The 15,027-nt window shown below is 50.2% G+C and overlaps 1 protein-coding gene across 1 annotated transcript; it reads left to right on the top strand.

The window, feature by feature from the left end:
- The first annotated feature begins 4,404 nt into the window (after window positions 1-4,404).
- On the top strand, window positions 4,405-8,169 carry SMIM7 (small integral membrane protein 7). Its single transcript, XM_075903355.2, has 5 exons — window positions 4,405-4,989; window positions 5,063-5,104; window positions 5,785-5,837; window positions 6,773-6,863; window positions 7,394-8,169. Exons 1-5 carry the CDS (start codon window positions 4,964-4,966, stop codon window positions 7,407-7,409), a joined length of 228 nt encoding a protein of 75 aa, XP_075759470.1. The 5' UTR covers window positions 4,405-4,963; the 3' UTR covers window positions 7,410-8,169.
- The last annotated feature ends 6,858 nt before the right edge of the window (window positions 8,170-15,027 follow it).

Below are 15,027 nucleotides of genomic sequence, written 5' to 3'. Positions count from 1 at the left end.
GTGCTTCCCAGGGAGGTTGTGGGAGCAGAGGGCGTGCTGTTCAGGCCCCTGGGAGGAGCCGCTGCTGGAGCAGCACCATCTTTGCCATTGTGGCCCCAGTAAGCCGTCCCCAACCTCCCAGCCCCGTCCTGACTCCTGCTTCCTGGGGGTGCAGTGGGGCAACAGGGCTCCCCGCACCCCACCTGGCACTGGAGCAGGGGGACTTGATACTTTAGGGGAGGGGAGGCATTTACTTGGGCAGGTGGCCTACAAGATAAGAGGCCCCCTGGGCCCCTGCTGGTTACTCTCTTAGTAGTGCAGCCGCCCCTATATGGTCACTCTGCAGTATAACTGGGTCCCTGCCGAGCATAAGGGCTGCTATTCTGAAATAACTCTGTGAGCGTCTACACCGAAATTCTGTTATTTTGAAATAATGGATGGCTTATTCTGACTGCTGTACTCATTCTACAAAGAACAACAGAGTTATTTTGGAATAGGGGCTGTGTAGACAGGGCAACAGCTGCTATTTCAAAAGAAGGGGCCTCCTGCCCTTCCATGGTGCCTTGCTGGCTGCTCTGTCCACACTCAGCCAGACTCTATTTCCCCTTCCTCCAGAGCCCTTAAAGCTGCAGCCTAAAGCGAACGGGCTTGTGGCAGGCAGGAAGCCCTGAGCCACCCTGCAGCTGCCACTGCCTCACCTTACCCCCCAAAATGAGCCAGTCTGCTGCTCCCACCTAGAGCTCCGCTGCTCCCAGGGAGCAGTCAGACAGCTCCCAGGAGCCTGCCAGGGGCCAAAAAAGATGCGCGCCTTCCTGGTCTGGTGCAGAGATCCTAGACCTTATTGAGATTTGGGGTGACGAGACCAACCTCCAGGATCTCCAAACCAGATGCAGGAATACAACTGTCTATGGCTGGATGGCCGAGAGCCTGGCCAACAAGGGGCACATCCGCACACAGGAGCAGGTGCAGATGAAGGTAAAAGAGCTCTGCCCCACGTGCCAGGACAAGAGAGGCCAACTCCCGCTGTGGAGCAGAATCCCACACTTGCTCTTCTTTTCAAGACCTGGCCTGCATCCCCGGGGGGCGGGGCAGTACCTTCCCACCCTGGTTGTGGACTCCGGGCTTGAGACACCCGTCATCATCCTTGCAGGAGGGAGAGGTGAGGAGGAGGAGGTAGAGGAGGAGCCAGACGAGGCCAGCATCAGCACCCTCCTGACCATGGAGCCGGTACCCCTTCCTGTAGATGTGTCCCAGGCATCATTCAAGGCAGGGGAAGGAATTTCATGTGAGTGCCATCACATTCCCTTCACACAGAAGTGGAGGGGGTGGACGACGAGGGGTAGCTGGGTACTCCTCGTTTGGCCCTTGAAGCCCAGGGATCACGCAGCAGCCTGTGCACGTGAGAGCGTCTCACTTTGCTCCTGGCCACACAGCCCCAGGAGACTGCCACAGAAGACCCGGGTGCTGCTGGCCTCAGGGTGTCATGGAGAGGTCTGCCATGCTCATGAACATGGGCTGGGACAGGAGGGACACCCTCCCTCCTCAAGCCACCTCTAGAAGGAAGCTGGGGGCATTGACACACACACACTCAGCAGTCCCGCACAAGAGTGCACTTTCAGCCCTGAGCCTCTCCTCACCTCTCCGCCTAACCCTTCCAGCTCCCTCCTCCCTCCACCGAGGGTCTCATCACCCCTCTTTTTCCCTCCGTCCTCCCCTTGCCCAGGTTCTTTCCCCAGTCTCTCTCCAGTTGTTTTGACCCCAAATAAAAAACTCAGAGTTTGTAGTTTTTCAAAAACAAATGTTTTGTTTGTCAGCGAGAAAGGGGGGAAGGGAGGGGTTGTTGGAGGAAAGGCAGTGAGGGGTGAAGCAGAAGCCCCTAGTGGGGTGGCCCAGGAGAGACTCTTTCTTAGTGCCTCCTGGATGTGCACAGCCCCCTGACGGGTCTGCCAGATAGCAGCTGTGCATGGCTGTTCGTAGGCCCTGCCAATCCAGTTAGCCTCCGCCCCCCATCCTGGCAGGAATGCCTCCCTCTTCCACTCACACGCATTGTGGAGCACACAACATACACATGCAGAATGTTGTGCTCCCTGAGGTCCAGCTGGGTGAGGAGGCATCTGAACCATGCCTTCAAATGGCCAAAGGCACCCTCCATGACCATGCGGTCCCTGCTGAGCCTGGTACTGTACTGTTCTTGAGAGGGGTTGAGGTGTCCGATGTATGGCCTCATGAGCCAATGCAGGAGAGGGAAGGCCGCATCCCTCACCATGCAGACGGGTATGTCCACATCCCCGACCCTGATGGTGAGGTCGGGGACAAACGTTCCGGCTTGCAGCTTGTGGAACATACTAGAGTTCCTAAAGACATGCGCGTTGTGTGCCTTCCCTGACCATCCAACACAGATGTTGGTGAACTGGTTCCAGTGGTCCGCCACGGCTTGCAGGACCATTGAAAAGTATTCCTTCTGGCTGGTGTAGAGAGATGCCCAGTGATCGGGGGCCTGGATGGGGATGTGGGTGCTGCCAATAACACCCTCTCCCACACAGCTGGGGAAGCCCAAGTCAGCAAAACCAGCAATGATGGTGTCCACATTGCAAAGGTAGATGACCCTCCGCAGCAGGATGGAGTTGATGGTCCTGACCACCTGTAGAAGGAGACAAACAGAGATTGACAGAGGTGCCAGAGCCCCTGGGAGTTCCTACAGTCCAACCCCTTTCTTCCCCCCTCCCCGCACATTCACCAGGAGAAACCCACTCACCCCAACCCCCAGAAGGGCTTTGTGAGGGCAGGACTGCAAAAACCTCCCAGGAAGGGGGCTTGCACCACTTCCCCCCCTACCCCGTCCCTGTTTCCCTAGGGAAGCCCATTTCTGCAGTCCATCCCCCCTCCTGGGACAATAGCTAAGAATGCCATACCTGCATGACCAGGGCCCTGATGGTCGAGCTCCCCACACCAAACTGGTTCCTCACGGATTGGAAGCAATCCATCATGGCGAGCTTCCGGAGGGTGATGGTGAGACACTTCTGTAGTTAGTTGGTGGGTCTCATATGAGCATCCCATCACTTGATGGCAGGAGTGAGCCACTCACAGAGCTCCATAAAGGTGTCTTTCCTCATCCTGAAGTTCTGGAGCCATTGCTGGTCTCCCCATCACTCCATTACAATCTGGTCCCACAATTCTGCACTGGTGCCCAGACGCCAGAGATGGGGAGGGTGGACGGGATCCAGCTGCATGAACAATGCCCGCAGAGATCCAAGTAGGGTCTCTCAGAGCAGTAGGGGATTGAGTTCCTGCAGGGCCAGGGAGGTAGCCTACAGAAACTGCTGCATGAGTTGCAACACAAGCTGCAATGCCAAAGACTGCCCAGAGGCAGCTCTGGCTCCATATCTGGCAAGCTGAGGTGTCCAAAAGGACATCCAGAGTCGACTCTACCTATGTATTGTATAGGACTTGGTGAAAAAGTTTGTTACTAACTCCTCCAATTTCCAAGAGGATTGAAATGTCATCGAGTCTATTACCGAGGGGTTCTGTGATATTGCTAACTGTATTGCCGTGGTCACCAACCAGTAGATCGTGATCTACCAGTAGCTCTCAGGGGTTCTAAGAGTAGCTCTTGAGCCCTCTCCGAACTGCGCGCCTGCGCAGTACATTTACATTAGATTTCCTCATTTGAGGAGCAGCTACTTACTGAGCAACAACACAGGTGAGTAGGTGCAAGGAATGGTGGGAGCTGGGAGGTCGGGAGGGCTGAAACACTCCAGCAAGCTGACTGTGGCTTTCAGCTGAAAGAAGCTGCCCCACGCTCCAGCTGATCGGTGGCTTCTCCTCTGCGCCTGCCCACGTGGAGCTTGGTGCACCCTGGCTGAGTGCCATGGCCAGCTGGCCGGGCAGCTACTTCTCTTCCCTCCAGCCCGGCTGCCCTGTGCTCAGCCCAGGGAGGCTGCATCTAGCTCCCGCTGTGCTGGAGCAAGCTTCCCAGGCTGAGGGCAGGATCACAGATGCCCGTCTGATGGACTGTGTACGACTAGCAATCTCAGACTACAACCCAGACTTCAAGACACTGGCAGATACTGTTCAGTCACAGGTGTCACACTGAGACTTTGTTATTGGAAGAAAAAATATAGAATTATCAATACTTGATTTTAGATTTACAAAATAGCAGAGAACAAAATGTATAAATGTAAATGCTTCATTAGACATTTAAATAGCATGAATTAAAAACAGACCATTTATTTCATAACTCTAAACGTGATTTTACTTTTATATATTGCATAATTTAAAAAGAAACTGTTTAACAGCGTGTATACGGGCTGGGGATAGCAAGCATGGACAGGAGACTAGAGGGCGGGGCTTCAAGGAAGGGGCGGGGCGGTAGATCTTGGCCTGTTCGGAGACTGAAGAGGTGCTGTCGGGGCTGGAGGCTGGAGGCCGCAGGCGGATGGTGCATCAGCGGGGCCCTGAGCTGAGCAGGTTTCGCCACGAAGCCTCCTGCCGGCTACAGCGCCACGTTCGAGTCTTTACGGGGCTATTGGACCATTTGCTGGTTTTGAAGTTTCCCGGCTACAGACCCAGCTCTGCCCCCCCCCCGCACCTCCGGGCAGCGTGGCCCTGGCGTGGGGACACGGGGAGGGGCAGCCGCGGAGCGGGGCTCGGACACGGGCCCTAGGCCCCTCCCTGCGTGTTAATGAGCTCGCGCTCCCCTCCGCAATCAGCCCCGGGGCGGAGACTGCGCGCGCTCAAACCCCCTCCCCCTCCCGACGCGCCCGGGCTGCGGGGCTGTATCCGCCCGAGGGAGGGAGCGAGCGCTGCTCTGGGGCCTGGCGCGACCCCGCCCCTCTCCGGGCGGGGGCGGACCCCAGCGAGCCGCGCGCATAGGCCCCGCCCCCTGCGCGCCCGGAAGTCTCGGCCCACTTGGAGGCGGGAGCCGCGCAGGAAGTGAGCTGTCAGAGGCACTTCCGCTTCCTGTCCCGGTCCGGAAGCCGCCGCGATGCTCGGGGACCTGCTGCTGTGCGGGTACGGGGGGGTTCGGGCGACGGGCGGGAGCCCCGGGTCGCGCGCGCCGCTCTCACGCGCTCTCTCTCCCCAGGACGCTGCTGATGAACGCCGGCGCCGTGTTGAACTTCCGGCTGTGAGTGCGGGGCGCTCGGGCCCGAGCGGGGTCTCCCGGGGCAGCCGCTGCCGCCCCCCCCGTGCCCCGCCCCGCCCCCCCCATCACCCCGAGCTCTGGTGGCCTTGCGCCCCGCCCCCCCCATCACCCCGAGCTCTGGTGGCCTTGCGCCCCGCCCCCCCCATCACCCCGAGCTCTGGTGGCCTTGCGCCCCGCCCCCCCCGTCACCCCGAGCTCTGGTGGCCTTGCGCCCCGCCCCCCCCGTCACCCCGAGCTCTGGTGGCCTTGCGCCCCGCCCCCCCCGTCACCCCGAGCTCTGGTGGCCTTGCGCCCCGCCCCCCCCGTCACCCCGAGCTCTGGTGGCCTTGCGCCCCGCCCCCCCCGTCACCCCGAGCTCTGGTGGCCTTGCACCCCGCCCCAGCTCTAGGTCCTACTGGGACTCCCACTCTTCATGCATGTCTGCTTAGAGCATGGGTTCCCAGACTGGGGGACGTGCCCCCCCGGGGGAGCGGGAACTTCCGGGGGGGGGTGAGGCGACCCAGCCCCACATGCCCCCGTCAATCCCACCCCAAGTTTTGCAGCTATTGTTAGGGGAGGGGAGGTGTGAGGGTTTCTGAAAAATCAAAAAGGGGGCGTGATGCCGAAAAGTCTGGGAAGCACTGGTTTAGAGCAACGTGGGAATAACTCCTGTGTCCCTGCAGGAAGAAGAAAGACACTCAGGGCTTCGGTGAAGAATCTAGGGAGCCAAATACCGGTAATAGGCTCGATGAGTGAATACCTTATCTGTGACTATCAGTGTATTGTTTTGCTTAGCCTGAGTACTGCACAGCTGGCTGTGAATGGTGCACTTCTTCACACAGGCAGCTTTTCTCTGATTAATCAAAGCTGTGTGGGAAACCTCTAAGTCAAAAGTGCTTAACATGAATCCATTTCTGAGACCCCCAAACACAAGTTAACAGATTGATCCATAGCTAAATTGGTCAGCCTGTCAGTCTCTGCTTTTAACTTGATGAGACAACATCTGCCTCTGCTGGCACTACTCTTCCTCTCAGTATTGTGACTTGGAGAAGGAGTCCTAAGTTTTACAGTGTACAATCCTTCAGACATTTTTGGACATTAGCATCTATTCTGCAGAAGAGCTCAGTACCTTTATGCATTGATTTCCTCATTAACACATGTGCTTTTAAGTTACCCTTTTGTATTTATCCTCATTATGGTGAATGATTGAGGTGGGAAGACAGATATAGCCTAACTAGGCACACACTGCCCACCTGGAGTCTATTTGTTCCCTCCTGTAGGCCGCTCCCTCCTCTAGGCCACTCCCTCCCCATCTGATAGGGCCTGTTCTCTTCCCAGCTGCCCGGGTCTATCTGTGCCTCCTCTCCAACCCCCAGTGCTGCAGCCAAAGGGCTGGGAGCAGGGGAAAGGTTTGGGGTAGGGGTATGCTGACCATACATCACAAATTTAAATACTCTAGCCTGGTGTCCTCATCAAGTAGTGAAATGGCGTTCATGTTAGTGACAGACTGAAATTAGGTGGTGGTCATCCCACCTCGTTTATCCTTTGTAACACTCAATTTTTATATTGTACTAACAGCTGATGACATATTTCAGTTAATATTGAAAATGTAATGCATAAATGGGCATGTGTGTTTGTATTTGTTAAAAGGTTTTACCTTTGATTTTGTAGGTGACAATATCAGGGAGTTTTTGTTGAGTCTCAGGTACTTTCGAATTTTCATTGCCTTGTGGAATATCTTCATGATGTTTTGCATGATTGTGTAAGTAGAACCAAATAGGATCTTATTGCTGTAATTTTCTGAAGTTAGACATCTTGTTTTTATCCCTAGCTTTCTGGTCCCTTTGTCTTCCTTTGGTTTTGGGCTGTTGAACTTCATTTGTTTCAGTTTTGATCTGCAAGGAGATGTTCCCGTCTGGCACTTGTAATGCATGTTTCTTTGCTCATCACCATGAATCTAGTGCTTCTTACCATGTGTTCCTTAAATATGTCAATTATATGGAGGCAAATGACTTTAGTAGTATCTTGAATATAAAAAAGAAAAATCAATCTCTCTCTCTCTTTCTCTGTCATTCTCAGAAAAAACAGTGCTCGTGCTTGTTCTCAATGGACAACCTATCAAAATAGCTGCTAGCTTTTCACCTTTGTAGCTATATAGTCCTGTGAATGGGAAAATAGAATTACCCCAGATATGTATTAACATCTCTTCTGACTGTCATGATGTTTAACTGGAGGACTAGTATACAATTACACCCAATTCTCAACTACTTTGTGTTTTCTGTTATCTGCTAGGTTATTTGGATCTTGAAAGTCACCAAGAAACCTGTTTGGAGAGCAGTCTTTGGTAACTTGGACTTTCAGCTGGAAACATGATTTTTCCATCGATTAAAAGACTGCAGTATTTTCAAAATATCAACAAAGAGTTTTTATCTGTTCTTCTATACAAGTCTTAAATGTTAAAGGAACAGGACACAACTCGTAACTTTAACCAGATTGTAAGATGGTGTTATCATTATTTAAATAAAGTAGCTTACTGTTAAAGGGTGGAGAGCACTTTCATGATGGTAGACACACAAACTGACCCTCCTGGATAATAATTACCAAAAGTATGGTCTGACTTATGGGACTTTTTCACATTTTTTCAGCAGTCCCTGATAAATGCTGGACTATCAGCAAACACACGTCAGCCCATTTGTGCGCCCACCTCTAGCTTGCCTTTCTGTGAGTGTCGGTTTTTAGGCCTACCAACCTAGACACTCAAGCAAAATTTTTAAAGTTGTCTAGCACACATAAATAACTGTAGAACAATAACATCTAATGGTCAGAGGAATCTCTGCTTTCACTCACTCCTTGCTCTTCATTTCTTATTGCATAGTATAGGCTATTTGAGGAGCTGCTGCTCTATTGTTTGCCATTTGTAATGCATTTTTATAAAGTATAGCAAAATAACATTATGTTGCTGTAATTGTAATGATTGGTCACTTGTATTTGACTGTAGAGAGCTGCATATCACCCTAAATATCTGGATGTTGGGGACTGAACAATAAAGGAATAACTTATGGGAAGAAGAGGAGGAGAATTGTTATTCGCTATATCATATATTTTTCTGCAAACTGCCCTAAAGTATTTACTTACTGAGACAGGCAGATTTTTATGGACATAGAGTTGGTAAAGCCCACCAGAATTAACCTTTCATTCCCAAGTTGGTTATAAATGCCATTGAAGTTGAAATAACTGAGCATGAGTGTACAGACACTGTTTCTTATATAATTATGACAAGGCACAGAGTTGGGTTACCTGCTAGCCCTTGGTCTTCAGGTGCTCTGGAAAATCCTGAAAGGATACAAAGGGCTGGGGGCTAGAGAGATATTAATATACACCTTTAAACAGTTAACCAATGAGCCTGGGCTTATAGGAATGATTACACACAAGCACACCCCCCCCCACACACACATACACTTTTAAGCCTGCTCCCTGTGAGCATTGCTACCTTGCGTTGCTGCCTCTCATACCTGCAGCAGTGTGGGGGAGGGAGAGGGAGGCAGGAAGGAGCCAGTGCTCATGGAGCCATCTCTTAAGTTGGCTTCCAGAGCTGCCTGCTTCTCCCCCTTGCACTGCTGCCTCCGTTGCTTCCCCTGTGTGTAAACATCTCACTACTGAAATTTTCAGCGGTGACACATTTACCAAAAAAACCCCAAACTGCTTTTTAATATCCCTACATGGGGACCCAGGTCAGGGTAAAAAAGTCTGACCTGAAGATTTTGCGTAGAACAAGAACAACTCGTTAGGATAAGAGTCTGCTGGCATTAAGATTTTTTTTGTGAATTAGCCTTAGCTATGTGCTTTTATTTCATTAACTTAGTAACTTACTTTGATCTGTCTATTTTTACTTGTAGCCGCTTAAATCCTTCTGTTTGTAATTCTGTTTCGTAAACATTTTTGTTTACTATCAGGCCCTGCATCAATCATTTTTACCTGGAGGGAATGATCAGTGTGCATCTCTCTTTCATTGATAAAGCGGGCAAACATCCTCAAGCTTTCCTTGTGTAAAACTTACACAGAAAAGAGGGATTTATGTGGGGTTGGTTTCCTGTATGCTATACCCTAGAACTACATTCTCCCGGAGCTGAAGTGGTTCAGTGTCTGCTTTGCTTTTCAGGGAGCAGACCCAACTCTGCCTTGTCTGGGGGAAACCAGAAGATCTGGTCCAGCAGGACAGAGTGGTGGGGAGTCCCAGAAAGCAAAAAGGCAGATGTCAGTGGCGTGATCAGCACACCAGGGAACAATCTCAAGAGGTCTTCTGTGACCACACCTTTTCACACTCCCTGAATTTCATCTCTGGATTGATCAGGTCTCCGTTGCAAAGAGCCTGATACCAGCCATGAAATTTATATTGCCTAGGGAGGCTGTGGAATCTCCATCACTGGAGATTTTTAGACAATCACCTGTCAGGGATAGTCTAGATAGTGGCTACGTCTACACAGGTATGATTTTCCGGAAATGCTTAAAATGGAACAGTTTTCCGTTATAAGTATTTCCGGAAAAAGAGCGTCTACATTGGCAGGATGCTTTTCCGGAAAAGCGTCTGTGGCCAATGTAGACGCGCTTTTCCGCAAAAAAGCCCCCATCGTCATTTTTGCGATCGGGGCTTTTTTGCCGAAAAGACTACTGGGCTGTCTACACTGGCCCTTTTCCGGAACAGTTTTCCGGAAAAAGGACTTTTGCCCGAACGGGATCAGCATAGTATTTCCGGAAAAGCAGCTGATTTCTTACAGTAGATCGTCAGTGCTTTTCCGGAAATTCAAGGGGCCAGTGTAGACAGCTGGCAAGTTATTCCGGAAAAGCGGCTGCTTTTCCAGAATAAGTGGCCCAGTCTAGACACAGCCAGTGAGTGCAGGAGACTGGACTTGATGACCTCTTAAGGTTCCTTCCAGTTCTAGTGTTTTATGATTTTATGTATGTCCTAGGATATGGACTGTAACTTGTATCTTGCACTGTACAATAGGTATTTCATTATGTGGCTTCAAAAGGACCTCGGTGAAGAGGAGCATCTTTACTCTGCTCTACATCATGTTTTTGTGCCTTGGGTAGCCTCAACTAAAATGAAATGCAGTAATCTGCACAGATTTCAGAAATGCTTTCCGATTTATCAGCAAGGTTGGTGGCACAAAGGAACACTTACAGCCCTAGGCTAACGCTAAATGAATTGTACCCTATTTTAATGCTCTCTTGTAATTTTTCCAATTTTTGTATATAACCCCATGCGCTAATGCTTTTTTCACTTTTATGTTTGTATTTAATCTTCCTATAAAATATGGGAACAATAAAGCACTGTCGATTTTAAAGCACTGCACATAAAAATAGAATGCTAAAGAGTGTTTAGATTCAGGCTCTCACCCAGCAAACATTTATGCATGAATTTAACCTCGTGTACGTTAGTTCCATTGAGTTCAATAGCACTACTTATGCGTGTAAAGTTTTTAAGCAAATTGGAGCCTAAATTAAGATAAGGACAAGAGCAAATGACAAATACAGGTAGGACTTGAGGGGTGGTGAGAAAACACAAGATCACACTGTGTCATCTGGTTCAGTAATTCAGTACACTTGAACTTCTGTACACTGGGTAACCCTAATCTGGGAACACCTGTGGTGTGGAGTAGGAAGCAGGTTTGCATGTTGTAATTCCCCCTGACCCTCAGCTGGGGGAATGGCAGTGCACAGAGTTGGATCCCCTGAGGCTTCTTGGTGCCTGAAAGCAGCAGGGAGTGCAAATCCATGTGCCTCTCCCAGGTGTGGGGCAGCAGATAAGTGCTCCAACCCTACCCCTTCATGTCCAGATCCATAGCACCCTCTCTGGCCTGGCAAAATCTTTAATTCGGCATACCCTGGACCTGTTTTCTTATTTGTGCCTTATACAGAACTGAGGACATAGTGCAATTATTCCTGTTAAGAATGGCCATACTGGATCAGACCAAAGATCCATCTAGCTCAGTATCCTGCCCTCTGACAGTGGCCAATGCCAGGTGCCCAAGAAATAATGAACAGAACAGGCATTCCTCAAGTGCTCCATCCCCTGTTATCCATTGCCAGCTTCTGACAGGCTAGGGACACCATTTCTGCCCATCCTGACTAATAGTCATTGATGAGCCTAAATAATGAATTTAGCTCTTTTTTGAACCCTATTATAGTGTTGGTCTTCACAACATCCTTTGGCAAGGAGTTCCATAGGTTGACTGCATTGTGTGAAGAAATACTTCCTTTTGTTTGTTTCAAACAGTTACCTATTAATTTCATTTGGTGACTTGTAGTTCTTATGTTATGGGAAGGAGTAAATAACTGTTTCTTACTTTCTCCACACCAGTCATGATTTTATAGTCCTCTATCATAATCCCCCCCTTAGTCTTCTTTTCTGAAATGAAAAATCCCAGTCCTAATAATCTCTCCTTAAATGTCAGCTGCTCCAAACCCCCAAATATTTTTGTTGCCCTTTTATGAACTTCCCAATGCTAAGATGATTTTTTTGGAGCCAAGGTGACCACATTTGCATGCAGTATTCAAGATGTGGGCATGCTATGTTCCTCCTTGTGGGACAGAAAACACTCCACCGTGTGCTTTGTTTGCTCTTGCTGACACCACTGCACTTCCACTATGGAGCAAAGCACTCACCAGCTCTTAGACCTGCTGCTACAGCTCCTGGTGCAGTTTATGCAGGCTCCCCTTGTAGCACTGTTTGAGGATAACAACCAACCTAAGATGGGTGAGCCCCCTTGCCCAGGTGCTCCTCATGCACCACATTACTTCTCACCTCCACCCTACCCACTGTACACTGCCACTTCTGGCACTGGGACTGACTCTACACTGCCACTTCTGGCACTGGGACACCAGTTCCAACTGGTGGGACTGAATCATCATGGAGTGATGGGATGACCAGCAGTGGCTCCAAACGTCTACACACAGAAGGACACCTTCCTGGCGCTCTGCAAGTGCATTGCCCCTACTTTGTGGCAACAGTACACCCAGATGTGACCCACCATGCCCCTCTAGAAGCATGTTGCCATCGCTATTTGGAAACTCGCCACGCCGGACAGCTACCTCTCCATCAGGAACCAGTTCACTGTGGAGAGATCAACCATGGGGGCCAGGCACAGGAAGGTATCATGCTCTTGGGCTATTGTCGCAGGAGGGCAGTGAACTACTGGAATGGGATTCCCTTGCGTAGGGGGTGGTAGACCCTCCCTGGAGGTTTTTCAGTCCCACCTTTACAAAGCCCTACTGGGGATGTGGTAATTGTGGTTGGTCCTGCTGTGGGAAGGGGCTTGGGCTTGGGGAGCACCCGTGGGCTCTGGCAAATCTGTGATTCCATGAGTCTATCACTCTACAGGTGGTGAGCATGGTTCCTTCTAAGCTGCATGCTTGTACGCACGCATACAGAAGAAATTTCTACCCTGTCCACCTCCTAAGCAGAGCCACATAGCAGTGCGGCAGGAGGCAGGTGACCAGCCGGTCAGGGCCAGAGGAACTGCATGGCGGACGGTGGCTCCAGTTGGCTAGGGCTGGAAGAATCCTGTGCCAGGCTGCTCTGGCCAATCGAAGGAACCGCATGGAGGGCAGGTTGCTGCTGCCAGGTTTTGGGGCCATGGACAGGTGGGAGGGTTGCTACCGGCAGGGGATGGAACTGCAGGCTGGAGAGTTGCTACTGCCAGGGTTTGGAGCTGTGGGCAGGCCCTATTGAGGCGGAGGGGGGGAGGGGCAGGGGCTAGGAGATCCATTTGGCCCGGATCTCAGGAGACAAACAGGCCTTAAATGTTGACATTTTTCTACCAAGTCATTTCCATTTATTATACACCTTGCAGTTAGAACAGTGACAACAACAAAAGTTGTATATAGATACCTGCAAACATTGATTTAAAGCATTGTGGGACCTCAGGCCTTCACCAATTTTTTGGTTACATCTGCATGACTGGATTAGTGAGTCTACATTATGAAACACTGTTTACAGTCTTTGCATAGTTTAGAGGTTTTGAACGTCATAATTAATTTTGTTACTGTAAAGTGATTTTGCTTGGTCTGAGGGTTGACAAAGTCTCGGCTTGACAAAGCCCTGGCCGGGTTGATTTAGTTGGGATTGGTCCTGCCTAGAGCAGGGGGCTGGACTTGACGACCTTCTGAGGTCTCTTCCAGCTCTGTGGTTCTATGAGGGTGAGTTTAACCTTTGTTAGATATTTTTCTCTCCATAGGAGAATTTTGGTATTCCTGTTTTTTCTTATGTGTCTTCATATACAATAATCATATCAGGCTTAGCTGAAAAGTATCTTTGTCCAATTTTAGATTCACTCTTAAAGACTTTTTTGTGATAATAAAATTATAATATTAGTTGTTTAATAAACTTTTTTATCTAATCTGGCAAGTGTCCCGTGTTCAGATTCAAAATAATGCACTAGTTATTAGAGGAATTTAATAACAAGAACATGTTAGCAGATGAAATTTCAAGACTTTGAAATAAGGCTATAAGGGCTGTAGTAAATAACTTCAAACTGTTGTTCATTGCAAAATATATACAATTAGAATTTTGTATAACCAATAGCCTTCAGCGAATTATTGTGTTACTGTGTTTTAAAAGAACCCTTTTATAAAAATGAAGCGAAGATTTGAAAGCAGTGCAAGCAAGAGATGGCAAAAGCAACAGAGTGAAGCAGCAGTTAAGAGTTTAAATCCAGTAACATAAATTCTCATAGAAAAGATGCTTCAGCCATTGGACATTGACCATGCTGACAGTGACACTTCCAATTCTGATGATGAAAACCCCTTCTGACACCACTGTTGCGGCACGTCGGGGAGCTCCCCGATCCTGCACCCCCATCTGCAGCAGGATGAGACTCCATCAGCCAGTAGAATAGAAAGGGTTTATTGCTTCTCCAGGATACAGCACAGTATATACGTGATGTGATTACAAGAGTCAGGGCCAGGCAGCTGTAGACCCCTTAGGGCAAGGGGCACCAGGCCCCCAAACCCTAAGTACTCAGCTTAGTCCCTTCTCTTCATGTTTTCCCAGCCAAGACTGCCCAGCTCCCCAGCCAGGTGGCTCTCTCAGCCTCCCTGCCTTTTGAGCTGCTGCACACTGCTGCCATTCAGCAAGCCCATCGGGGCAGTGCACATCAGGGAGGACTTGAGGGAGAGTTGCAGCCAAGGCCAACTTCCCCGGGCTTCCTCACAAGGGGCCTCTGCATTGCCCCTTTGTGCCTTTCTTCCCCCACTCCTCTCTTCCCCAGCCCTTCTTTCCCACCTGCTCCCCACTGTAGAATAAATACAAAAGACTTTTCATTTGAAACTCTGTTATATTTATTTGAGGAATATATAACTGGGGAAGGACTGGGGAAAAAAAATCAGGGATGGGCCTTGGACTAGCGCTTGCTTCAGCTGAGTCAAGACACCTCGGCTTCCCGAGACATCCTACCACCTTGTGTGCATGGCCCTCAGTGGCCCCGAGAAGGGGGCTAAGAGGAGAAGCAGGGGCAGGTGTGGGTGCTGGGGGGGGGTGGCTGCTGGACTGCTCAGTGGTGGTGAACAGGTGCTTGATGGCATTGGAGTATGCTGTGTGCATAGTCTCCTGTGTTCAGACAGCTGCTGCCAGAGTTGTGCCACGGCTCCCAGTCAGCACAGCACTCCTGGCTATCCTCCTCAAAGTTCCTGTTCATGGAATGGAGGCACTCCAGATGTTCCTGCTCCAGGTCATTGCAGGGCTGTCAGAGCCTGTGGCCTTTGCAGGGTTGGGAGGATGGTGTGGGAGGGGTTGGATGTGCCCCACTCACAGCTGGTGCAGCTGTGAGGAAAAGTGAAAAGGGCAGTCATCTCAGGAGACAGCGTGCATGAAGCTTAGCCTAATGTCTGAGCCAACACTGAGGGGCTCGGTTGAGACGATGGTGGTG

This window comes from Pelodiscus sinensis, chromosome 32 (genome assembly GCF_052426305.1).
Source record: "Pelodiscus sinensis isolate ZL-2025 chromosome 32, ASM5242630v1, whole genome shotgun sequence".
NCBI lineage: Eukaryota > Metazoa > Chordata > Testudines > Trionychidae > Pelodiscus > Pelodiscus sinensis.
This window is presented reverse-complemented; position numbering and strand designations above follow the sequence as displayed.

Coding starts and splice junctions, on each gene's coding strand:
- SMIM7 (XM_075903355.2), top strand. CDS start 4,964: ATGCTCGGGGACCTGCTGCTGTGCGG. Junction 4,990..5,062: donor GGGGACCTGCTGCTGTGCGG/GTACGGGGGGGT, acceptor CTCTCTCCCCAG/GACGCTGCTGATGAACGCCG. Junction 5,838..6,772: donor ATCTAGGGAGCCAAATACCG/GTAATAGGCTCG, acceptor TTGATTTTGTAG/GTGACAATATCAGGGAGTTT.